Below are 26581 nucleotides of genomic sequence, written 5' to 3'. Positions count from 1 at the left end.
GGAAAGGAGTTGCTCTCTGTGTGTGTGTGTGTGTGCGCGCGCGCGTGTGCGTGTGTTTAGGGACTGGCAGGGAGAACTCGGAGAAAATCACAATATTTTTTTTGGGGGGGGGAAGCAAGAAAGACGCCCAGGGGTTCTGCCCGGGTCAGGCGAGCGAGGGGGGCCCCTCCCTCCCCCCCAGAAGCTGCCTGGATCCGGGACAGACTTTGGGCGACCGGCTGTGTCCAGACACGGAACTGGGGGCAGATGCGGACTCCGCCCTCCTTCGGCTGCGGGGGGGGGGACCCGGCTCTGGCCTGCCGGGGCTGGTGCTGGGCCAGGGGGGAGTCAGTAAAAATGCTGAATTCCCTGGCAAAGGGCGAAAGGCGGGAATGGGGAATTCTGTCCTGCTCATCCTGGGAATTCTTTCTCCGATTGATGGAGCTGAAATCCTTTGGCCAGACCTGAATCTCGGAATCCTCTTTTCCTTCCTCCGCGTCTTCGGGGCTGTCGGGGACTTTGTTAGTCTTTATCTCGAATTAAGGCGGAGATTTGGAAGGGCGGGAAAGGCTGCCCGTGTTTGGAAACGGTCTTTCCCTTCAAAAGAGGGTTTCGAGGAACCCCCGTAGAAAAGCCGGAGAGGGTCGTGGAGAAAAACCCGCCCGGAATCTCCACGCGGGAGGAAAAGCCGCGCCTGAAGCTCCCCTGGCGGAGAATCGGGCCGGGCGGAGCGAGGAAGAGCCGCGGATCCCTCGGGGGAGATTCCCGGATCCCTCGGGGGAGATTCCCGGATCCGGGGCTTCGGCCGGGAGAGGAGGGGGGAACGGGGGTCTCGGCCGGGCTTTCCGTGGATGGGAGGGGAGATCCACTCGCGGCCCTTCCCGGAGGAGGAGACCGGGTGGAGACCCACTCCCGCCCTCGGGATCCCCCTCGCTCCCTTGGGGATCTCTTAGGCAGATCCCGGAGGGGGGCAGCCTCGCCAGGGATCCCCCGGCGGCTGACCGAAGCCGAAGCCCGGAGAAGGTCGCTCAGCCTGGGAGGGAAGATGGGACCGTCCGGAGCCTCCGAGGGGGATCCGACCTGGAAGGGATCGGGAGGGATCTTCTGCCCGTGAGACCCAATCAATCAGTGGAACCTGGAATTGGGGGGGGGGGCTCCATCCCTGGAGGTCTTCGAGGAGAAGGTTGTGGAATAAGGACTCCTGCCTCGAGCAGGGGGGTGGACTAGAAGATCTCAAGGGTCCTCTCCATCCTATGAGTCTCTGAGTCTGAGGTCTCCCCCCTCCCTTCTCTCCACTCCCCTCCCCCCAAGCCTTCCCCCAGCCCAGCCCCTCCTGCATCTGACGGGAGGAGGGGAGGGGAAGCTGCCCCGGACGCTCCTGGCTCCGGGCTGAACCCCGACACGGCTCCGCTCCTGCAGCCCTTCAGGGGGGCAGAATTGGGACAGGCCAAGGGGGCCACTCTCTGTGGGGCCTGCACCCCCAGGAGGAGGAGGGCCCCTGCTGATCGGCAATGACCCCCCCCCCAGCGGAGCCCCCTCCCTCCCTCCCTCCTGCAGGGAAAGGACGCAACTTCACACTTACAGAAATCTCCCCGGCTGCAGCATAGCGATCCCAGATGGGGGGGGGGGAATAGGACTCCCCACTCAGCACTGTAGGTTTCATCCCAGAGCCCTTAAACGTGGGTATCGATTGTCTTAGGAGTTAGGGTGTATGTGTGTGTGTGTGTGTACGTGTGTCCGCAGTCCCCTCCACACACATGGTCCAATGCTGTGGGGGGCTTCCTGACCCCAAACTGAGCGGGCGAGCCCAGGAGGAGCCCTCAAACTCTGCCTCCACTTTGCTCTAGGCTCCCTCTGGGAACCGAAAGGGCATCTAGTCCACCCCTCCAGACACACAGAGAAAAGGAGGCTCTGGCTGAGAATCACGAGGGGGGGCGCAAAAGGAAGTCCGCCTTCCCCTCCGGAGCTGGCATGAAACGCCCCCCTAAAATGCAGCCCCCCCAAGACTTAAAAGATCCCCCCCCCTCCCACTTTCTCCGCTTCTCTCTGCGCCGAACTCTCCTCCATCGGGCGAAGTCAAGAGAGGCTCTGCTTGGAGACCGATGACGCTGCGGAAGCGAGAATTCCCATTGGTCCCTCCGCTCTCCTGGGCCCGCCCAGTTCCGAAGTTCGAGGGAAACGCTCCCTCCCCTCCAATCCAGAACCCCCGATTCCGCCTCTGGGGCTGGGAGCCTCCGAGTCTCTGTCTCTTCTCTCTCTGGGGCGCTTGTGGGGCGGCGTCCATGGGCTCCGCTGGGCTCCCCCTGATGCTGCTGCTGCTGGCGGGGGCGCTGGCCCGGATCCCCGGAAGCGAAGGGGGGAAGGAGACCCCCGGTAAGGAGAGGGCTGGGCGGGGCGAGGAGAGGGGCTGGGAGGGGCCGTCAGAGCCCCTGGGGGTGGGGGAAGAAAGGGGCTGGGACCCCAGAAGTGGGGAAAGGTTTCGAGGGCAAGAGAGACGGGAGACTGCGGGAGCCTCGATCTCCGCGCGGTCTCCGCCCCTGCCTCGCCTCATTTTCCCCCGCAGGACGGAGAGGGAGCCCCCTCCCCTCTTCCCTTGTTGTGGCCGAGGTGGGGCGGGGGTCGCGGGAAGGCAGCCCAGGAGGGATAAGAGGCAGCTGTGCCCCTCTCTCGCCCCTCCCCCCCCGTGGCTGGATGGGGGGGGACCTGGCGGACCCCGAATTAGCTCCTGACCCCCAAAGTTTCTTGCACTGAACGAGGAAGGAGAAGGGAAGCGAAAGCGAAAGAGGGAAACTGAGGCATTTTCAGAGCTGAATCCAGAGAAGCCACCAAAAGTGTTTTTGCAACCTCAGTTTTTCTTCTGAATCCCCATTTTTTTTAAGGGGAGGGAAGAGTTGAGCTTGGATTCCTTCTTGGGGGAGACTCTGAATTTGGGGAGGAGACCCGGAACCCCCATCCCATATTCCCCCATTGCTGAATCGGGACCTGGAGGGGAGGGGGGAACTGAGGGAGAAGGATATTGGGGTGCTCTAAATTGCTCCCCTAAATTGGCTCCCCAAAACTGTCCCTTTAGTGAAGGGGGTGGAGCCCCTCCTTTTGAGAGGGTCTTGCGGGGCTGCAGGGGGGTCTATTTGGGCGGGGGAGAGGAAAGAGGCCTCGAAAAGCATCCAAAGGCAGCTTGTGGGGCTGAAGATGGGGGCGGGGGGGGAAGGGGAAAAGGGAAGGGGGGGCTTGAAGGGCTGGGAGAGCCCAGGAGCATGGGTGTGGGTATCCTGATTGTGACCCCCGCCTCTTATGGCCCGGAAAGGGAGAGGGAGAGAGAAGCATGGGTATTATTTTCCCTTCCAGCCCAGAGGGGGTCTCTTCTCTCCCCCCATATTTCCTGTCAGTTTGGGGGGCAAAGTGGCCCCACCGGGATCCAACGTTCCCTGCAGATACTTAGACCAAGTGCTGGACCAGCTGAACTTCTGCCTCCTTTTTCCACCCTGGGAAGATGGGGGGGTCCCTCAGGAAGCTACCCCCTCCCTTATTTTCCTCCCCCCTCCCGACCCCCCACTAAGGGGGAATCTCGCTGGGACCGACGGTTCCCCATCTATCCTCCAGGGGGCGCCTTCCGGTAGCCTCTTGCGGTAGGTTTCCCTCCCCTCCTCTCACAAGCCTGTGTCCCTCCTCGAGGGGAGGCTGGGGACCATGGGCCTCGGAGTCCCTGTTGACCTCCTCCTCCTCCTCCTCCTTCTTCTTCTTCTTCTTCTTCTTCTTCTTCTTCTTCTTCTTCTTCTTCTTCTTCTTCTTCTTCTTCTTCTTCTTCCTCCTCCTCCTCCTCCTCCCCCTCTCACCCCATTTTCTGCACAAGGGGACGTGCGAGTGCCGCTTCTCTCTTCTCCGGAGCTGGCATCAAACGGCTCCCTAAAATGCAGCCCCCCCCCCCAGACTGAAGGGATTCCCCCCCCCCTCCAACTTTCTCCGCTTCTCTCTCGGCTTCGCACTGTCTCCTCGTGTGGATGAACTCAAGGGAGGCTCTGCCCGGAGACCGATGTCGATGAAGAAGGGAGAATTCCCATTGGTCCTTCCACTTTTCTGGGCCCTCCCAATTCTGAAATACGAGGGAAATGCCCCCTCCCCCCAATCCAGACCCCCCCGATTCCGCCTCTGGGGCTGGGAGCCTCCGCGTCTCTCTCCCCTCCCTTTGGGGGCGCTGGTGGGGCGGCGTCCATGGGCTCCGTTGGGGTCCCCCTTCTGTTGCTGGCGGGGGCGCTGGCCCGGATCCCCGGAAGCGAAGGGGGGCAGGAGACGCCCGGTAAGGAGGGGGCTCGGGGAGGGGTTGGGAGGGGGCCTCAGTGCTCCTGAGGGGGGGGAGAAAGGGGCTTAGACCCCTGAAGTAGGGAAAGAGGTCGAAGGCAAGAGAGGCGGGAGACTGCAGGTGCCTCGATCTCCGCGTGGTCTCCCTCCCTCGCCGCATTTCCCCCCCCCACAGGGCGAAGAGGGAGCCCCCGTTCCCTAATTATGGCCGAGGTGGGCGAGGGTCGTGAGAAGGCAGCCGAGATTGGATAAGAGGCAGCTGGACCCCCTCTCTCGCCCCCCCCGTGGGTGGGAGGGGGACCTTGCGAACCCCAAATTAGCTCCTGAGCCCCAAAGTGTCTTGCACTGAAAGAGGAAGAAGACAGAAAGCGAAAGCGAAAGAGGGAAACTGAGGCATTTTCAGAGCTGAATCCACAAAGGCCAGCAAAGAGTATAAGAGGGGTTTTTTTTTGGCAAAAGTGTTTTTACACCCTCAGTTTTTCTTCTGAACCTCCATTTTTTTAAGGGGAGGGAAGAGTTGAGCTGGATTCCTTCTTGGGGGAGACTCTCAATTTGGGGAGGAGACCCAGAACCCCCACCCCATATTCCCCCATTGCTGAATTGCGACCTGCAGGGGATTGAGAGGGAGGGAGATTGGGTGGGGTCTGAATTGCTCCCCTAAATTGGCTCCCCAAAACGATTTCTTTGTTGAGGGGGGGCTGGAGATGCTCCCTTTGAGGTGGTCTTGGGGGGCTTCAGGGTGACAGAAAAGAGGGCTGAATCCCCAAATCACGCAATGGCAATTAAGTTGGTGGGAAAGAAAATTTGGGGGTAACTAGGGAATCTGGGGGTTCTCTTCTCCCCAAGATCCCCAGATCCCCAAGCCATCTAGGTGAAACTTGAGCAGTCCCCCTCAACAGAGTGGGGGGAGGGAAAGGACCCCCGATCTCCTGCCTACAACGGGGTTCTTTCGGCAGCCCCAGGAAGGCTCCCCACCCCTTTGCCCCCCCCCAATTCAGGGAACCCTGAGGACCCAGATAAACCTCTAGGGGTCCTCAAGGCCCCTCACAGAACCAGGGACAGACTTTCAAAATGACCAAATGACCGCAAGGAACATCCATCCTTCCACCCTCCACCCTTCGGTCAGAACTGAAGAAGCTTCTGGGATGAGAAGCGAAACGTCTTCAAGGGAAGAACCAGGAAAGTCCAGCTGCCTTTTGGAGAAGCCCCTTTGGGCCAAGTGAGACCAGGGGGAGGGAGGGTCTCCTGAGATACCCCCGGCTCCCTTCGGCCCTTCCGAAGTCTCAGCAGACCCAGCCTGGACTCCCTCATGGGGGGGGGTCTTAAGGGAGCTTAAAGGAGCATCTAGTCCACCCCTGCAGGCACATAGAGAAAGGGGTACTGTGGCTCAGATTCATGGAGGGGGGCGAAAAAGGAAGTCCACACACATCCTGAACATCCCCTTGAAGTTGCAGCCCCCAAGACTGAAAATCTTCCCCTCCCTCACCTTCTCTGCTTCTATTGGGAGGGATATTGGAGGGGGGGGGTCTGGGTTTCTCCTCCAAACTCCCCCTTTAGTGAAGGGGGCTGGACCCTCCCTTTGAGGTGACCTTGGGGGGCTGCAGGGGGGAGGGGGACAGAAAAGAGGCCTGGAAAAGTACCCAAAGGCAGCTTGTGGGGCTGAAGATGGGGCAGAGGGGGGGAAAAGAAAGATGGGGGTTGAAGGGTGGGGAGAGCCCAGGAGCATGGGTGTGGGTATCCTGATTGTGACCCCCTTCCCTTCTGCTCCCAAAAGGAAGAGGGAAAGAGAAGCTTGGATATTATTTTCCCTGCAGCCCAGAGGGGGGGGGGTCTCTTCTCTCCCCCCATATTTCCTGCCGGTTTGGGAAGGGGGGGGCAAAGGGGGCCAATGGGATCCAGCGTTCCCTGCAGATGATGGAGGCCTGGATCGGTTGAACTTCTGCCTGCCTTTTTCCACCCTCGGGGGGGTGGAGGGGGGGGTCCCTCGGGAAGCTCTTTCCCCCCTCCCTCATTTTCCTCCCCCCTCCAGACCCCCACCAAGGGGGAATCCTGCTGGGACCGACGGTTCCCCATCCCTCTCCCAGGGGGCGCCTTCCAGCAGTCCCTCGTGGCAGGTCTCCCGTTGCTCCACCCCTCCTCTAGTGGCCGCTGGGAACCATGGGCCCTGGAGTCCCTCCTGAGGGCTTTCTTCTTTCTGCTCCTCCTCCTCCCTGCAGCCCATTTCCTTCTCCAGTGGAAGCTCGAGTGCCATTTCTTCAACGGGACGCAGCGGGTGCGGTTCCTGGACCGGAGCATCTACGACCGGCAGGAGATCGACTACTTCGACAGCGACCTCAGGAAATTCGTGGCCATCACTCCGTTGGGGCAGCCCGATGTGGACATGTGGAACAGTGATAAGGTCTATCTGCAGTACCTGAGGGCCGAAGTGGATTCCGTCTGCCGGCACAACTACAGGGTGTACAACTACGAGGTGGCCAAGAGGGAGGAGCGTCTGATTGGCCGGAGAGGTGAGCGGGGGCTTCCCTGGGAGGGGGGTGCCAGCACCACTTTAGGAGACAGCCAAGACTGGTCAGATGGTGGGCCGGAGAGGTGAGTGGGGGAGGAGGGGACCCCGGGACCCCCACTTCCTTTCACTTATTAGGACTCTCCCGGAGAAAGATTCTCTCCTTATATACATTCTCTCCTCTCAGATCCACGAAATTTATTCATTTCTCTCTGTCGCTATTGATGGATCCTTCTAAATCGCCCCCCTCCTTCCCCCAAAGAGGGGCTCTGGGGGGGTGTCCTTGAATAAAGATAAGGTTAAAATTTAAATCACAGTTTAAAAAAAGGTGGGATTATACAACAAGGTGTCCTGGTTCCGGCTGAAGATCCCAGGGAAGGAAGCAGACGGGAGACCTTCCCCTCCCCAATGCAGAACTTTCCTGCAGGACGAGAAGGCCCGAGTGGATCACTTCTGCCGCAACAACTACGAGGTTTTCCAGAGAGATTCCGTGGTTGGCCGGAGAGGTGAGTGCGGGAGGGGGAGTTCCATGGGGGGGAATGCAGCCCCCCCTTTTCCTTTCATTTCTTAGGACTCTCCCGGAGAAAGATTTGCCCCTGATGTATTCTGTGCCCTCCGATCTATCAAATTTACCCATTGGTATTTATTGCTATTTATTGAGACTCCTAATCCCTTCCCCTCCCTCTAAGTGGGCATCTGGATGGTGTAGTTGGATATAACATCACCCCTAAATAAAAATGTATAAAAAATAAGGTTAAAAAATAAATTATCTTTAAAAAGTTTGAAATTCTACAGTGATGACAATGAAACATGCCAAAAGGAAGCAATAGATTCCTCTCCTTCCCATCAGTTCCATGATCTTCCTTCTCTTCCCAGGGTCCAAAGTTTCCCCTGCCCAGAAAAACTTCTTTCCAGAATATTATACCAAATATTATATTTTTCTGAGGGGGGGAGGAATCCAGCAAAGTCTCTCCCTTGCCCACTATATAGATATATCTCAATATAATCTAGATGCTGTATAATATTTCAATATAATATTTTATATTAATAAATCAATAATATTTCCTTATTGATTTACTTATCAACTTTTAAAAACTGTCTCTCTCTCTCTCCCACAGAAGGACTTTGCATGGTGTACACATAAAATATAAAACCGCCAAAATAATCTATAGAATTTAAGATTTAAAAGGCAGGAATGATTCAAATCCAGTGATAAAAGTTCATGGGGGTGGGGGGCTTCAGGAGGCTGACCAGCCCCATGGCTGCCTCCTCCCCTGTGCCCCCAACAAAAGCCCCAGAGCCCCCTTTTTCACCCCTTTCCGGAAGGCCAGGAGTGGGGGAGGGGCTCCCTTCACCTCTGGGGCCTTTGGGATTTTAGGATAAAAAGTGAACTTCCAAAGGTCTGGAAAAGGGAATCAGGGAAGGCTCTTTTGTCTGCTGGGCCCTGTCCTTCTTTCAGTTCTTTTTATTCTTTATTCAGAGTCATTTGTTCATCCAATGTTGGGGGTCTGGGAGAAAAGCCCCCCCCCGAAACCCCCTTTTTGGTCAGAGATTCAGCTTCACCTGCAGCCGAATCGCTTCCCTCTTCGTATCTGGGAAGGTTCCTCATTTGGGGGCAAAGATTCAAAAAAACCCCACAAACATTAAAACTGAATTTCAGGCCTTCATTCAGCCATGAAGCCTCAGATTGTTTAGTTCCCTGTTCCAGATTCCTGGCAAATTGCCTATGTTTGTTGGTCTAGTTTTATTTGTTTATATTAAAAAACCTTATTTATTTCTATCAGCCGAAAAGGTTTCATAGTGCAAAACAAGTGTTTCATCTGCAGTTGTTGCCATTTGTTGTTGCCAGGGTCTCCCAAAATAATAGGCTACCAAAGAATTAAATAAGATCTTTCTTCCACGAGAGAAAAACCGCCAGATCCCAAGAGAAATTTCCTTCCAGAAGTTATGTAATATTTAAGGGGAACTGACACAGATTTTGTTCTCTGTATATTCAGTCTGGAATTCATTTTTACTCCTAAATTCTTCCCTGAAAACCTAGGAGGATAATTAACTGTTCATAAAAAAATCCCAGCCAGATCCCAGGATTCAATTACAAATAACCAAACCTTTAAAAATTGCATGTTCTTAAACTTTATATAATGAGCTGTTCATAAGAGAATCCCTCAACGGAGAAAAACGTTGCTAGCAAAGGTTCTCTGATCTGGAGTGGATCTAAGAAGGACCCTCTTGGGGGGGGTCACCCAGCCCTCCCCCCCATTAATCCACCCAAGAGTTGTGCCATTTGCGGAGGAGGAGATCAAGAGGGATCCCTTCCAAGTCTCTTCTGTGATCTTGGGATCTGCCTGATCTCCTCAGCCCCCACCCTCCCTTACCTCAAGATCCCCTCCCCAGATCCTTTCCCCCCTCCCTGCTTAGAATGGGGCAATTCACTGCAGGACAATTCAACAATTTTATTTAATTATTTAAAATAATTTTTAAAATGTTTTTTAAATTTTTGTCCTTCACATTGCATTTTCCTCCTCCCTCAGCCTCCTTCCTTTCCTGATTCTCTTTCTCCATTTCTTCCTTATTGTGTAACTTTTGTGCCGCGTTGAGTTGGCTGAGTTGTCCTAGACCCCTCCCTGCCCCCCCACCTCCTCCCGTGGGGAAATGGGGCTGGGAGGGAGGCCGGAAGCTGCAGGGAGAGGTTGGGGGGGAACCTGGGCAGAAAAAACCAAAGGTTCCAGCACAGATTAGGCGAAATCTGGCTCAAAATCAGGGGGTCCCAATGGGGAGCCTCACATTGGAGGTAGTTGTTGAATTGAGAGGCAATCCCCCCTCCCCCCCACACCTCCTGTTCCTCCCCATCTTTTAACTATAATTTTATCTTGACTGGGAATTCCATTTTGATTGCTATAGAAATATTTATCTGTTAGGATTTTAATGTTTTAATGCTGTAAGCCAGGGCTTTTGAACCTTTTCACCGACTGTACCACTTTTAGGATATATGGCAATATTCGAGTACCACCCAGCAAGGTGTCAAACACTTGATGACCAAAAAAAAAACCCTGTTCAAAGTTGCAATTCCACTGAAATGACTTATGACCATTTTTCACACTTATGACCATTTCAGTGTCCCCAGGATCATGTGATTTATATTTGGATGCTTGGCAACGGATTCATATTTATGATGGTCACAGTGTCCCAGGGTCATATGATCCCCTTCTGCAACCTTTTGACAAGCAAAGTCATTGGCAGGGCTGCTGGTGGCTAAGTGCTAAGGCGGGACTTCCTTCCCTCCATCCATCCCTCCTTCCCTCCCTCCCTCTTTCTCATTCCCATCTCCTTCTGAAGGACGAATTTGACCCCCCCCCCAATTTCCCTTCTTCCATATATTCATTGAACAAGGAAAAGCCACCAGAGACAGAAAAGACAAGCCATTGAGGGAACTAGCTTAAAAAGGCGCATTCCCCTTTAAGAATTAGCTACTGGCTAAAAAGGAAAGTTAAGGAGTGCAGTTGGTACTTAAGGAAGAAAAAAAATGTAGTAAGTATGGCTGCTGCCTAAGGCAGCCTCCCCAAATGTCTCCATTTGTAAGTACAGGCAAAATCCATTCAGGAGAAAAATACTTCAAAATCCCTTGCAGCAAATGTTACACCTAACAATAGCAGAGCAGTAGAAGCTAACACGAGACATCAGCCATCAGCCAAATAGAAATTGCCAAACACTCCTTAAGAAAACAAAGCCCCCATTGCACAAATCCCAGAACTTCAAAGTCACAAAAGCACAAAAGAATCCTTCCACTCTCCATCTCCCTCCTTGCCTCACCTCCAGCCTTTCTTCATTGCTGCCTTTCTTCATTCCTTGTGGAAAGCAACCCCTCCTCCCTATGTTCCTTGCCTCTTGGTTATTGCCAGCACAGGTGGCTGCCACAGAAGTTGCAGATCCACTTGTGGCCGGCCTGCTTGATCTCCTCTCCTCTCTCCCCACCCTCCTTTCCATTCTGTGCAGCTAGAGCTGACTCCACCTCCTCTCTCTCCTTCTCCCAACCCAAACTGCCTCCTTTTATAGCATCTCCTGTCTCTGCGCCCTCTTCTTCCTTTCTCATGGGAGAGGGGGTGAACCAGAAGTGAGTCTGGGGACTTTGCCTCGCCCCAGCCACTCTGCAGCTCCAGAGGACTCTCTCACAGTAAGTTCTTGCCTGTGCTGGCTTATTCCCTCCCCCACTACACTTGGCTGGGCAGGGCAGCATACCATCTGTCATGTGCTCATGTACCACAGGTAATACACATACCACCAGTTGAAAAGCCCTGCTGTAAGCTGCCTAGTCATTTTATCATGAGATGGTGGCAAACAAATTTAATAAATAAATAAATGTTCTGGTATTCTACCTATTTTTTTAAAAATGTGGTTTTCTTTTGAATGGGATCCCTGTAATTCTCCAAAACATGCTGTGTGTCTTCCCCGTCTTCTGGGTCTCTTTCTGTCTCCCCCAAATCTGGCAGGAAATTCCTTCCGTTCCGGGGCGTTTCCAATATTTATTTCTGTTGGTCTTGTGCAATTTGATGATGGAAACTGATCCCAACCAGGAACGATTTATGTTTTTCCATCTTTCAGGATCCCGTTTAATTTCTTGCTGCAATTTGCTTTGGAAATGACTTAAAACAAATACTATTTTCAGGACTGAAAAGGGCTCTTGGCCTGAACTAACCCACTTGGTCTCCTGTTCTTGCCCCTCCTATGTCTCTCCCCCCCATGTCTTTCCTCCCCCTCCTCCCCTCCAGCCAAGCCCACCATCTCCATCTCCCCCACCAAGCTGGATCCCACTTCCCCTAACACCATCCTCCTCTGCATTGCGAGGGGCTTCTACCCTGTGGAGATCGAGATCCAGTGGCTGAAAAATGGCCAGCCGGAGGAGGAGGGCGTGGCCTTTGGGGAGGAGCTCCAGAACGGAGACTGGACCTACCAGTTCCAGGTGATGCTAGAGACCCAGCCCCAGTGGGGGGACGTCTACACCTGCCAGGTGGAGCATGCCAGCCTGGAGGCCCCGATCACCATCAAGTGGGGTGAGCCCCTCCCCTCCCCCTCTGGGGACCCCTCTCCTGCCCTGAGAAGGGGGAGAGACCTTTCCTGTGGGGGGAGCTGGGATGGACCCTCCTGGGGGGGAAGCTGGCCCTGATCTTCCTACTCAGTGAGGCTCCTTCTCCTTCCCCAGAGCCCCGATCCTCCAATTCTGCCAGGAGCAAACTCTGGACGGGGATTGTGGCAGCCATGATCGGGTTGATCTTCTTTGCAATGGGGCTCTCCCTTTACCTGAAGAGCAAGAAAGGTGAGTCTGGGGGACTGGATAAGAGATTGTGGGGAGGGGACCATCCAGGGGAGGCCTCTCAGAAAGCTTAGAAGATGGCAAGGAGGCCCTCTTGGAGATTTGCTTGGGAAATTCTGTTCTTTGAGGGTCTACTGTATAAGTGATCATCTTGCAACCTATTATGGGCTATCGAATAGGGAGCCCCCCCCGAGTCCTCCATCCCACAAAGGATCCTGATTGGGTCTTTTTCTCATTCCATCAATTCCCATCCAGCCTCCTGCAGGTGAGTTTCTCCCCAAGTTATAGATGTTTCGTTTACATTCGTTAATTGTTCCTTTAAAAGAAAAATGTGCCCGAACAAAACATCCTAGATGTGGATAACACAAATTTTTGAAATTTTGGGTAGCTTTTCATTACAGAGACCTGAAAACAGTGCAATGAAAAACAAACACACACACATAAACACTAAAATCTGTCCCAGGAGGTTTCCAGGTTTTGGGAAATTGCAAAAGAGAAGGGAAGTCTCCTTGTGACATTTCACATAATTCCTGGCAAAGTGACACCTAGCTTTGCTTCCACCCCTCCCCCATCCTGGCCCCATCCTCTTTGTTAATATGAAACGTCTGTGGGGGAGGCCTCATCTTGATTAACTCCCTAATTAAGCCAATTAGAGAAAATTCCATCAGCCCCTGAAGGTGAATTGCTGGTCCTTTGCATCCTTTTCCTCCCTGAAAGGGTGGGGATTCTCCCTCATCCTGTCCCTGCCTATCAACCACCCCCCTGCAGTGTGGGTCTTCCTGGGGAGGCTGTAATAATAATATGTTATTTACCCTGAAGGTTTATATTCTAATCTTCTTCCTCATCTCTTTTTCTTCAGCACTTGTGAATTAATCCTGCCGTCCTTCCTGATTCCTGATGGGAAAGGAAGGTTTTTTTTCCAGTAGCTGATGAATTTCTGTCTTTCTTGCAATGTCTGAAAAATGGAGGCTCAAGTTTTTAGATTGGGGAGAGGAGGAGAATGGCAGCCTGGAGCTTCTCCTGCTGAGACCCCTCTGGCTTTCCTTTGAAGGCCTCTCTTTCTTGGGAGGGAGGAAGGGAGGGAGACCATCAAGACTGACCTCAGGGACTCCGGGCCTGCCTGTCACTCCAGACATCCAACTATGCTTTGAACCCACAGCAGCTTCATCTCCATCACTCTTCCTCCGAATCCCTTCCCTTTGCAATAAAAGAATAAAATTTAGATTGTAGGAAAATGCAGTAATTTTTCCTTTCTTCCTCTTCCTCCTCCTCTTTCCTGCCCCTCAGGAGAGTCCCCCCTTCTCCCCTCCCCCTCCCTGGATTGACCATCCCGCCTAGTTTAGGCCTGAAAGGAGTAGATTAGTAATGAGAAATTTCTAATGAGTCTAAAGGTGGACAGAAGAAGCCACCTGAAAGTCATAAATTCAGACAAATAAGAAAAGCAGAGGTTGCTAGCTAACTGAAACCGCAAGAAGAGGAAACACAAAAACTGAGGATAAAGTTTAGAGCTTAAGGCGCCAAAGGTATAACCACAAACAACTGTAGAGATCATTATAAGAATTGAGCTTTGTTTACAGAATATTAGATGGTGATAGATAGAATGTGCTGAAAGGGGCTTCCTGGAATGTGGGGAGGGGGACAGTATTTTTAGGTGGTCCGGATAGTTTATCGAATGATTAGGGAAGGGGCGTTGAGTGCGATAGGGGAGGGGGGAGTCTGCCTCGGGGGTAGGATATAAAAATGTGTGAAACAGCTCTTGAAGGTGTGGCTGGACTCCTCCGTATGTTTCAGCTCACCAAGTCTTTGCAAATGCTTCTTTTGAAATAAAACTTTGTTGCTGGAATTCCAAGTGAGTTTGTTTGTTTTGGGATCTTGAGCCATGTTCCAAACAGGCCGAAGCCAGAACCAGTTTGAGAGGAGGGTGGGCAGATCCCAGGGAGGGGAAGGGGCAGGGCCCCCCTCCTCAATCTCTCTAAGCCCTGCCAGATGGAGGGGACCTCTCGGAGACCTCCTATTCCTGCTTCCCCTCTTCTGTGGCTGGGAAGCTGCTGGAGCTGGTGGTCTCTCCAGGATTGGAGCCGGTTTGAGCCCCTCACAAGCCAGGGAGGCTCCCTCCCCATTCACACCCAGCACCTACCCACCTCCCTCCCTCCCTCCTTAGTTTGAAAGTTGCCCTGGAGGGGAAACAAAGAAGGAGGGAAGCTTCGGGACTCTGGACCAGATGGTTGGTCCAGACGGACTGAAGAAAGCTTTCTGAAGGACGGAAGAAAGGCTGCCTGGTAAGCACAGGCAGCCCAAGTCACCATCAGCTGGAAAAAAAAAGCGAGGAGCTGCTGTGCTCCACCAAACAGCTGATTGTTAACAGCGTGCTGAAACTAGGTGAGCCTGTTTTTTATTCCTTTTCCTTAAGGACTCAGATTCCCTGATTGGGAAAAATCTATGAAGTAAAGACCCCAGAAGAACTAGGGAAGAAGATAGGTAAAAGTGGCTAGCAATTACAAGAGGGAGAAGGAATTTAAGGAATATAAAAGAATACTTAAAAATGGAACTTAGATCGACTTAAAGAAAAACTGCTTAACCTACAGGACATGGAAAATCTTTTTAGATTTAATTTCCAGGGTAAATAAATTCCAAAGAACTTTAAAAGAAAACTTTGTAACAATCTTTTAAAACCGATATAGACAATACAGTGTAGGAGGACATCTAGTGGTAAAAGGAGATACTACAGTAATACCAAATGATAAAAGAATTTGAAAAGTGTTTTACCTTGAAACAATACCTGGTGTAAACAAAGTGCCTTTATATGACTGTGCATGAGGAAAGACACTCTAGAATTATATCTGTTGACTCTAGATATAACTAAAACAGGAATTATTTGAATACAGCAGGGATTTTATATTTGTGATTTGACTGGAGGATTTGGATTTAGCCTAAAGTACTTGGCTCAATTTTATGGTTGGGTTTTAGCCTAAAACAGTTGGCTTTTTTTTTTCTCTCTCTTTTTTTTCTCTTGTTTTTTCTCCTAGAGAATTTGTATCTAGCCTAAATAGTTGGCTCTTTTCACGGTTTGGATTTTAGCCTAAGATAGTTGGCTTGAAAAATGAGTATATCAAATCTCACTAGACTTATGATATAAACTTCCTCTGCACCTTCTGTCAGAACATCTAACCCAACAAGCCAGGGATCTATTGAAACAATGTTGCAGCATGAGAAAATAAGCACTGCTCAAACTGAGATGCAAACCACATTAAAATTAATTCAAGAATCAATACAGAGAAATCATGAAAAGACAAACAGTAATTTTGATAAATTAAACAAACAAATGTTGGCTATAAAGACACAATTTGAAGCCCATCAGCAAATGATTGTTAAAAATGAACAAAGAATTCAGAAGATGGAAAATAAATCAGATGATATTTACATAAAAATGGAAGTACTAATGTAAGAAAATGAAAAATTAGAATAAGCAAATCAAAACCTAGAAGGTGCTGTGCCAGTTTTAGAAATGGAGAAAGCGGAACACGATTTAAGATTTCAAATATTCCTGAAGACAGAGAAGAAGATATAGCAGTTGTGATTATTATAACCAATTATAACCAATAATAATGGATAATTAGAAGTTACCAGCCTAAGAAAAAATTTCACAATCATTCCCTTGATTTTGCCATTAGATGTTCCTTAGTGTTTAGATCTGGTCTCAGGATGATAATGTAGCACTTGGGGAAGAAGATGCAGCTCAATAGTCCAGCACCGGAGGCCAAGATGGAGAAGACCTGCACGGCCACCATGTATTTTCCTTTAGTGCTCAGATAGGTGGGGAGGAAGGAAATCCAGACACTGCAGAAGACCAGCATGCTGAAGGTGATCAGCTTGGCTTCATTGAAAGCTCCAGGAAGGTTCCTGGCCAGGAAAGCCACAATGAAGCAAATGGCAGCAAGGAAGCCCATGTAGCCAAGGACAACATAAAACATGGTGACAGAATCTTCGTTGCACTGAAGGATAATCTCTTCAGGCTGGGAGTGCAGATCAGAGTCAGGAAATGGGGGAGAAAGTCCCAACCATATGCCACAGATCAGAATTTGGACAGTAGAACAAGAAAGGATGATGGAATTGGCCAAGCTCTTCCCCAACCATCTTTTCACTTTATTGCCTGGTTTTGAGGCTAGGAATGCCAGCACTACTGTGATTGTTTTGGCCAACACAGAGGACACGGCTACTGAGAAGACAATGCTGAACACTGTTTGTCGGAGAAGGCAGGTGGCTTTCCTTGGTTGGCCAATGAAGAACAAGGAGGATAAGAAGCAAAGCAGAAGGGAGACAAGGAGGATGTAGGAGAGATCCCGGTTGTTGGCTTTGACAATAGGAGTTTCAAGGTATTTGATGAATATGATTAAAACAAAGCCCGTGATTAGGAACAACAGTAGAGTAAAGGAGATGAGGATGCTGCTGAGATGTTCTTCATAGGACAGGAAGGTTATTTTTTTGGGGATACACTGGACTCGGTTCTCAGTTGGATATTGATCATCTGGGCACTTGGTGCATTTTGTGGTATCTGAGAAAAGAAAGTAATATTTCTTTTATAGTCTTTCAAATTTCAAGAAAAAGTTTGGATAAGATGTGATACAGAGAGACAGAAAAGTCTCAGTAAATGGAATATACTTAAACTACAACAACAAAATCCCCAGTACACACAACTATAAAAAGTACAACAACAACAAAAATATAAAATTAAAAGAAGATCCATAAAGTGGGAATCTTTTAAGGAATAGATTTTTTGAATGCCAATTTTACCTGCTCTGGTGGGACAAGGAGTTATCCTCAACGAGAGGAAACTCTGCAGATACCTTGGTTCTGTCTCATGGAGGGTTTGAAATGTGAATTTAATTGCACCTGGAAAGAAACTGGGATTCTGTGGAGCCTACATAGCAGGGATGTTCTATGGACGAACACACGGAAACTCAACATTGTGCATGCCTTTGCATTCTGGACCATTTTAAAAATTCCAGGTGGTTTTCAAGAGCAACCCTATGAGTATGGGATAAAAAGATAGAAACAGAAAACTGATGGCAGAAAAATACCTAGTGCTGCATCTAGACTGCCCTTTGAGTTCTTTGTTTTTTTATTTATTTAATATTTTATTTCTTTTTTTTCAACTCGATGATGTCATGGTTCCGAAGGAGGCAGGTTTTCAAAGAACTTTGAGGCTTTATTTACCTTAAATAATCCTTTTATTGCTGCAAAGTTTTGGCACGTACATAATGAAGCCAAAAACTGAATCCTCCCACCCCCAATCACCCATAACAAAGCATAACTCACTCCTTCATTTTATAGTCATCAATCACGTTCTCCAATTAGTTTGAAGTGTGAACTTTCCCTCCCTCCTCTGGTTACAGCTGACCTTGGCAATGCTGTACTGAAATATTGTTGTGGTTAACTATCTTACTTTCCCACCCACTATTCTAACATTGTCTGACTTTAACTCTAGAAGTGATATGCAGGATAAATAAAACATGTTTGCTTCTTCATATATGGAAAGCAAGAACATCTGATGTTAGCAGTCTTGACAGATGACCTCCAAGGTCCCTTCCAACTTTATTATTATTATTATTATTATTATTATTATTATTATTATTATTATTATTATTATTATTATTATTATATGTTTATCCCAAAAACTTTTAAACACAGTTACTGATGATTGACCCACTAACCATACTCTCAATACACTGCTCCAAAAATACTGGACAGAGAATAAAAGTTGTCTAACATGGTTGGATACATGGAGAACCACTCAAGAATGGTTGCAACACTAACTAGTTAAGGACAGGTTGTACAGTCCCCTTCACAAAAAAAACCATTGAATATCCTGAAATTGAGAGAGTCTCCTAACTATTAGGCCTTCTAGAAATTCCTTCAAACGTGATTCTTTCAATGGTCCTGGGGATCTCCTGGTAACAGGGCCCCGTGTGCTGGTTGCATGGTAAGTACCATCTTGATGTACTTCTCTCTTGCTTTCTTAGCATTTATACCTCAATGTTTTAATTTTTATGATTGGTTTAATTGTATCCCACCAAGAGTCACTTTGTGTGACATAGCCATATAAACCTGATAAATAAATTTGAAAAAACATCTTAACGAAGATTAATTCATAAATAAATTCAGGAACTGAGTGTGTTATTTGTATTTTTACCCTGTAAAAATGAGAAGGTGAAGCAATATGTTTCCATATTCTCTCAATCTGGCAAAATTTTAAAGAGAATGAATTCAACATTGGTATCAAAGGATATTTAGTAGATTGGTCTTTTATTAGTTCTCTGTTTTCCTCTTCTTTCTGTTCATTCTAATCCCAATACTGCATGTTAGAATTTTTTTCCTTTCAGGAACACAACTATATTACTTTTTTTGGGGGGGGGGCGGGTGTTATATCACAGTACAGTATTTAACAAGAAAGAAAATTGGAAAGATAAGAAAAGGTAGAAAGGAAATATCTACTTGATGATTTTATGTTGAGTCCTATGTTTGGTTTTCATTGTTCCTTTAACCCAACATCTCTCCCTCTATTGTTCCTCCCAGTTAGATATTGCAGTTTATAAGGATATATGATCTTAGTAAAGATTAACTGATTAAATGAGTGATTATTCGATGCATCTATCAGCCTGTAATGTAAAGTTGGTTTAGCTAAACAAAACCCATTGATCTAAAGCCATTCCTCAAGTTACAAAGAATTACAGATATTTCTAAGAAAGATAAATATGGACGGAAACATCCAAACTGTGAAATGAAAGAGATTTCCCATGAAATCCACAACATCCTTCTTTCTATCTCATCATTCAAGATATTTTTCTTATAAATCCCATTTAGGGAAGAAATTGGACACCATTAAAATAGAGAACTTAGCAATCAAACTTACATGTGTCTTTAACATGCATATTGATCAAAGTTTCCCTGTGGTGTCACCCACCTTCCCGAGTGGAGATGGTCCCCTCTGGACAAGGAATGCAGTCATAGCAGCAAAATGGCTCTCCTTCTCGAGCCTGCTTGACAAATCCAGGATGGCATTTTTCCACACATTTAGACTGAGGCAGAGACTAAACAGAAAAAGAAGAAATGCCAAAGAAAATATGTTAGGACTCACCATCCATGTAAGATGGAGGTAGACATGAACATCAGCCAAGTCGTCTCTTGGCTTCACATAGGCAAATATGAAATCTCTGATCACTTCCACATGGTAAAGTACGTTTCTACTTAACAAAGTTTGGAGGGATGAAATTGAGAAAAGATTTAACCATTAAGTGGCAACCGGTGGGTTCCTCCTCATAGTGGAATTAACATGCATTCCTCCATTCTTCATACATGCTTGAATTTAAAATAAGATATCCAGAAATACTAATTTTGGAGTGAAGTTTATCATAAAAGATTTATTAATTTTTATTCCATTAGATTTATTGAAATAAAATAAAACTCTGATGAAGAAAATAACTTCTGACCAGTAGGATCTGGAAAGGATTCTTCTGGAGTACATAAAACATTGCAAAGCTGCTTCCCTTTTAAAGCAGTCCAAAATTATTTCCCAATTAAAATAAAAAGGAAAATTTCTTTACAAATAACGGCTGTCAGTTCTAAAGATGATCTTTATTTGTATATATATTTGTTCAATTTATATGTTTTTCATGCTGGTGAACTAAAACTAAAACTGGCTGACTATTTTCTAAAACTATAATGAGGTGAGATGGAGGTGAGGTCATGAGAACGTGTCCCTCAATAAGGATGAGTCGGGGATCTTTTGGTGCAACACATGGGTCATGAGTGTGAGTCTTATGTGTGAAAGGGATATTCAACACAAGGTATCCAACACAAGGTCCTTTCTGTTAAGAGAATACAATTAGGTGAGACAATCTGACAGGGAAATACGCACTCATATTTATTATTAGTTTGATTAGTAGCCTCTCAGTGTGTCCTAAGGCAGCTAACAATCAAGATAATCAGTTGCATTCAAGGGATTTTCAGATGAAGTGCATTCTTACAAGCAAATGCCCAAATCTAAGTAATATTTCCCTCGAATTTGTCCCTTATTATTTCTGATATCAAGATTTTTTTGCACCAAAATGATGCTTCAGTACTTCAGTTTTCAAGCCATTATCATGGTGAGATGGGCATCAAATAAATTTAATCAATCAATCCATAAAGGAGTTCACATCAGACCAGTCATTATTATTTCATGTGAACTGAAAGCCTTGGACCTCCTTCCTAAATTCCACTATCTCAGTGGGGTTAGAGAGAGGCAGCTATAAGCATGTTCTCAGCTGATTAAAACATCCCAGACTAAGAGCCTGCAATTTTGGGAGACCCCTGACTCCAATCAAGGCAAGATGAAGCTTATTTAACTATTGGACCAACAGGACCTCCATCCAGTCTTGATTCCATTTCATTGGATTCAGTCCAAATCTGAACTCAGGGACTGGTCAACAGAATTGCCTTCACCTTTGATATTTGAATACAAAAATCTGGTGAACCTGAAGCTATTAACACCAAAATCTCCAGCATATGAGGCCCTGTCTCACCAGTTTTATGGTGACACTAAACTGCCAAAGGGACACTAAAAGGCAATGATTCGTCTCCTAAATAATAATCCCCCCATATCTCATTTTGGATCAGCTTACAACAGGGTTCAACATGACAGCACCAGAAGGGAAACCTTGGTTAATAAAATTGAAGTATGCTTATCTGCCTAAGAAAATTATAGAGGTTTTACTCCACACATTCATTTCTTAGTGAAGGTTACCCACTTTTTTGACTGGGTTTAGCCCACTTGAGACAACTTTGGAAAAAAGAGAAAAGACATCAATATTTTCCCCACCTTGTTGAGCAACTTTAACTGTGACAAAGCATCTTGGTTGATTGTAAGTCTCTGTCTTTCAAAAGTCCCCAATTGCTTCTTGATGGGATCCTCCTTGGGGAGAACCACGCTACTAAAGATCTGCAGATCTGCTGCTACGTCTCCATTCTGATTCAAGTACACTTCCAGCAGGGAAAGATTGTACAGTTCCCTCTTCTTTAGAAATGGATGGAACTAGAATAGAAACATCCAAGAATTTAAAAGCAGAAAACTTGGTTTCTTATCTCTTATCATTTTTTACATTTGAATCTTTCTTCTATGGTTGTTTAACTTGCAAATATTGTGAGTTGGGAGAACAAGTGTTGACATTATCTTCAAAATTGAAGTACAAAGATTCAGCAATATTTCTAAATCATGTAGTATACTGATAAAATGTATATTGACAAAATGTAATTGACAAAAATGGTCAATCATATATAACAATCTAGCAAAGGTCACCAATCAACTATACAAAATACACAAATAACTAGAGTAGTCATCCTTGCAAAGAATAGTGTGATTACCTGAAAGCAGGTAATTTGTTAAGAAGAAAGTTGCAAGGCTAATCTTCATTCAGGTAGAGGAGGTAGGAAAAATGACCAGATGAAGTAATTCTACTTTGTTGTAAGGCAATATTAACGAAATCTTGCAGTGTGAAAGTACAAATCTTTCACTATCTCTTTTGACAGTGCAAAAATTTAGGGACGACTTTTTCTGACTTTCTTTCTCTGCCTGTTACGCAGCTGTGGGTTGCCCCCCCCAAAAAAACACTCCACTTTATCTGATCCTTCCCTGCATCTCTTTCTCTGGTCCTCCAAACTCATTCACACGTATCGTTATACTTCCTTCACAGATTGGGTGAAGAATGGTATGAAATAATTAACTGGATAGAACTGTCTCAAAAATTGTACTCAAATAAATATTAATATTACTGATAAAATTGGGGGAGTTATGAAAAACAATTAAACCTTGGTCATTGTTTTATTGGGGGGATAAGGCAGAATTTTATTTTATTTTTAAAAATATTGTATTGATTTTCTAATTTTACATTTAAGTATTTAAAAAGCAACGTAGCAGCTGAGTTAATCGGTAATTCAATGACATACAAATATTTTTAGTACAAGTCTCAAACTACCAGATTAGTATTTACTGTCTCATGTTTAAACTAATATAATACTTATTATATCAATTAAATAAAAATAATATTCTTACATTTATCAATTTTAGCTTATACATATTCCGGTTATTTTAATCTTCAGTCTTTATGAACAATCAATGTCCTAATTAGTTTTTCCCAATTTTTAGTTTCCCATTAATATTTAAATTTAACATTTTATATTTATAATTTCTAACTTTTAAGTAACCAAAGTTTCTTTTATCACAGTTCATCACAAAATCTAATATTCAGGATACACGTCTTATCTATTTGAATATATTCTATTGCTCACTATCTTACATCATCTAATTAATAATACAGTATAACATTCTTATTTTCTATTAATTTTCAAATGTCTTAAATTTAGTAACCAAAATTTCTCTTGTTTCAACTTCAAATATTTCCTCTCTTTTTCTCTTAATATTTACTATCTCATATTTAAGCTGGTACAGTTCTTATTGTATCAGCTAAGTAAAAATATATTTATTACATTTATCAATAGATTTTTAGCTTATATTATAATAATAATAATAATAATAGTAATAATAATAATAATAATAATAACTGATTACAAGCAGCGGCATGACAAAGTAGCAATAATGGTGCATTGGAAGATCTGCAAAAAATATCATTTGCCTGTAAGCAAAAACTGGTGGGATCATAAAATAGAGAAAGTCATAGAAAACGATAAAATTAAACTGCTCTGGAACTTCAGAATTCAAACAAGGCCAATAGAGTGCTAGACTGCATTAAGAGAGGGATAGAATCAAGATCACGTGAAGTGTTAATACCATTTTACAATGCCTTGGTAAGGCCACACTTGGAATACTGCATCCAGTTTTGGTCACCACAATGTAAAAAAGATGTTGAGACTCTAGAAAGAATACAGAGAAGAGCAACAAAGATGATTAGGGAACTGGAGCATATAAGGAACGGCTGTTGAATTGGGTATGTCTAGTTTAATGAAGAGAAGGACGAGGGGGGACATGATAGCAGTGTTCCAAGATCTCAGGGGCTGCCATAAAGAAGAGGGAATCAAGCTATTTTTCAAAGCACCTGAAGGTAGGACAAGAAGCAATGGGTGGAAACTAATCAAGGAGAGAAGCAGCCTAGAACTAAGGAGAAACTTCCTGACCATTAGAACAATTAACCAGTGGAACAACCTGCCTCCAGAAGCGGTGAATGCTCCAACACTGGAAGTTTTTAAGAAGAGACTGGAAAGTCATTTGTCCGAAATGGTATAGGGTTTCCTGCCTGAGCAGCAGGTTGGACTAGATGACCTCCAAGGTCCCTTTCAACTTTACTATTATTATTATCGATCATCGCACAGTCAGCCAGATGTTCAGACTGGATTTGGGATTTTGTCTACCTATCGAGTCCTTACCCAGGACCTGGGATAGGCAGATGTGGATGTTTGATGGTATTACAGATATCGTCGCAGGATGGAAGCAGTTCCTAATAAGGCCGCCTTTTGCAATTGACTAATAGCGAATTTGTCAATGCCAATGGTGTTCAAGTGGTGCTCCAGTTGTTTTGGGATTGCACCCAAGGAGCCTATGACTATTGGTACTACCCTTGCTTGCTTTTGCCACAGTCTTTCTATTTCTATTTGTAGGTCTTTGTATTTTGTTATCTTCTCCAGTTCTTTCTCTTCTGTTCTGCTATCTCCAGGCACTGCCACGTCCACTATCCAGACTTTTTTGTCTTTCTTATCGACAATTGTTAAGTCTGGGGTGTTATGTTTTATTTGGTCTGTTTCTTTTAAATAATTTAAATCCTTCTAGCTGTGTGTTCCAGGTGTGGGTTTCATCCCACCATGTTTCCTTAATATCTTAATTACTTTTACATTCAACCTTTATAAAGAAATCAATATTCAGATTTATCTTTTAATATTTATACTTCCAAGATTTAAATGAACAAAGTTTTCTTTATCTCAGTTCATAACAAAATCTAGTATTCAAAGTATACATCTTGTCTATTTGAGTATATTCTATTTTAATCCTCACTAATAAGTCAAACCCCCATTTTTCTTCAGCCTTATTCTAGTTTTCTTTCTTTGCCAACTCGCCTTCCATATCCGTGCTTTTAAGTCATCCCTCTGTTATTATATATATTGTTTGAGATAAAAGGGGCCATCCAGTCACCATTTTTTTGGGGAAGGGCTAACAAATTGTCTCTCTATTTTTCCATCTTGATGCAGTTGTCCCGAAATGTTTCGCTTCCCCTTGATCTGTTGTTCTTCTTGATCCTCAGGTTTCTTCTGGTTTATATAGAAAGTTTTTTCCATTTTCAGTGTTGTCAATCCCTTTTTTGGATTTTCCGTTTGTTGATCAGTTGAATCTTCTATCATAGTATTTGATTGTTCCACTTCTTCTATTATATTTTGTGAAGTTGATTCTTTAGTTGTAATCAAAGTTTGGGTTCGTATATCTAGGCTGACATCTTGTTCTTTTCTGCAGCTTCTGTAAGAATAGTTTCATAAATTGCTTTCAACATAAAGAGAATCTGTTCCTGATCTTCATCCATGTTCTCTTGGTGGCATGTTTAATTAAAAGCTTTACAATCAAAAAATGAAAATAATTTTGTCACTGAGTATAGAACACAGCTTGGCTTCTCACAGCTGATATCTGCTAAGGTTGCAAAAGTCTTATCTATAGTCTGGGTTTCAAGCCAAGTCTCTTTTAGACAATAACAAGTTGTAATATCAGGTTTAGCCACAAGATGTCACCCATACCATTTAAGATTTTTTTAAGTCCAAAATATTTATAATCCTTTTTCCAATTTTACTTCTTTTTTTGTAAGTAAAAACCCAAATCTTCAATAAGAATAAGAAATCTTTTAGTCCTTGAATTTTAGGAAGATAGAAATCCAAATAGAATCAGGTTATTCTTTCAGCATTTTAAACTCCCCTGGATAGTCAGTCGCCACTGTTTTTAGAGGCTGGGATGGAATTTCCCTTCCCTCTCTCCACAGGGGAAAAATATTTTGGGCAGCTTCTACAGGTGGAAAAAATAGTTAGGACTGAAGAGAGGTTCAGATCTCACCCAGTCTCATCCGCACTGCTTTATAGGTGCCTGCTGGTAAGTTTGCCTTTGGCTGTCTGCAGCCTAGTGACAGGCCATATTTCTAGGGCTAGTCTTTCATCCGCCAGTTTGGAGGGCTCCGCCAGATCGAGTGGAAGGGCTACCGCCCTCCTGCGATCAAATGGGAGACCCTCCTTGCTCGTTGCCCCTATAGGGAGACATTCGACCCTTTCCAGAGTCCTCCAATGGTGTGAAATCAGACGTGGAAGATGGAGCTCGCCTTCCAGTGGCCGCGGCAGCCACGGTGGCAAACCAGAAGTCCAGACCTTGGTCATTGTTTCTTCTATATTTTCATTAATAAAGGAATTAGATAAAGCATGATTTTGTGATGGAAAAATTATAATAATACTTGGAGAAAATTATTTTGGTCTCCTTTAAAAATTCCCAGCTTCTTTCTGGTCCCTATAGATCCCTGTCAGGATGCTGCCATCCTGATGGGAGGGGGGATCTTTGGAGCTCTCCTGTGATGTGTTTAGCTTTGCTTTGTTGACTTGGTTCTGCTGCCTGAGGTCATCTGCCTCACCTCACCAAGGAAGAGATGCCTGGGAACATCTTATCGCAGTTTCCATCTGGAGTTCTCACAACCTCTTTGCACCTCTGGATTGGCTCCTATGGACTGGGCAGTTGGGGAGGGGGTTGAACAATGGAGTTTAGCCTAACAATTTCACCCGGGAACATGAGATTCTGCCTGCCTTCTCTTGCTGTCACTGACTCTCAATAAAAGTTCATTTTAAAACGATGCCAGTTTCAAGAATTCTGCTTTCTTGAGAAATTCAGCTGAGGCAGGGCCTTACAGCTTCCAGAAAATAAAAATATATTTTGTGTTAGACAGAGGTGCATGAGTAAAATTCAATAGGAAACTAACTAATTGTTAGCATGCAGGACTTGATACATGGTTGTATGAATGTAATGAATGGCAGCTATAATCTGTATTAATATTTCATTTGTAGTTTTTCTCACATTATTCTATGCTTGGAATGGTTACTGATTATCATAAAATAGTAATACGTTAACATTATGATAATAACCATATTATTAATTTGTCGATAATGTCATTAATGATTCAGTGGAATCATACTAGGTCCTCTTGCAGGCACCACACTTGGAGAAGACATTGCACAAAATTTTCAGCAGCTTTAGTCAAGGACAAAGAAGGAGAGGAAAAGATCAAAGGAGCTGCTTTAAGTCTTGAGGAAAGACATCAAGCAGAAGAGCCATGTTGGAATCGAATCGAATCGAATAGAATAGAATAGAATGGAACAGAACAGATCAGAATGGAACAGAAGAGAATAGAGCTGGAAGGGACCTTGGAGTTCTTCTAGTCCAGCCCCCCACTGAAGCAGGAGAACCTATACCATCTCAGACAAGTGACTGTCTAGTC

At 45.7% G+C, this 26581-nt stretch overlaps 2 protein-coding genes across 2 annotated transcripts in view; one reads left to right on the top strand and one right to left on the bottom strand.

Annotated features, from left to right (window-relative positions):
- The first annotated feature begins 4125 nt into the window (after positions 1-4125).
- LOC120297285 (H-2 class II histocompatibility antigen, E-S beta chain-like) lies at positions 4126-13926 on the top strand. The gene is made up of 5 exons (XM_039319729.1): positions 4126-4273; positions 6492-6782; positions 11545-11826; positions 11976-12089; positions 12946-13926. Exons 1-5 carry the CDS (start codon positions 4189-4191, stop codon positions 12957-12959), a joined length of 786 nt encoding a protein of 261 aa, XP_039175663.1. The 5' UTR covers positions 4126-4188; the 3' UTR covers positions 12960-13926.
- A 1807-nt stretch (positions 13927-15733) lies between these two features.
- The window catches only part of LOC120297280 (vomeronasal type-2 receptor 26-like), a 94037-nt gene continuing 83189 nt past the window's right edge, over positions 15734-26581 (bottom strand). Inside the window, exon 4 of the mRNA XM_039319724.1 lies at positions 15734-16638. Within this exon, the coding sequence (XP_039175658.1) occupies positions 15734-16638 (905 nt within the window). The remainder of the gene's footprint in view (positions 16639-26581) is intronic.

This window comes from Crotalus tigris, unplaced genomic scaffold, assembly GCF_016545835.1.
Source record: "Crotalus tigris isolate CLP2741 ecotype Arizona unplaced genomic scaffold, ASM1654583v1 scf7180000023616.527904, whole genome shotgun sequence".
In the NCBI taxonomy this organism is placed as follows: Eukaryota; Metazoa; Chordata; class Lepidosauria; order Squamata; family Viperidae; genus Crotalus; species Crotalus tigris.
This window is presented reverse-complemented; position numbering and strand designations above follow the sequence as displayed.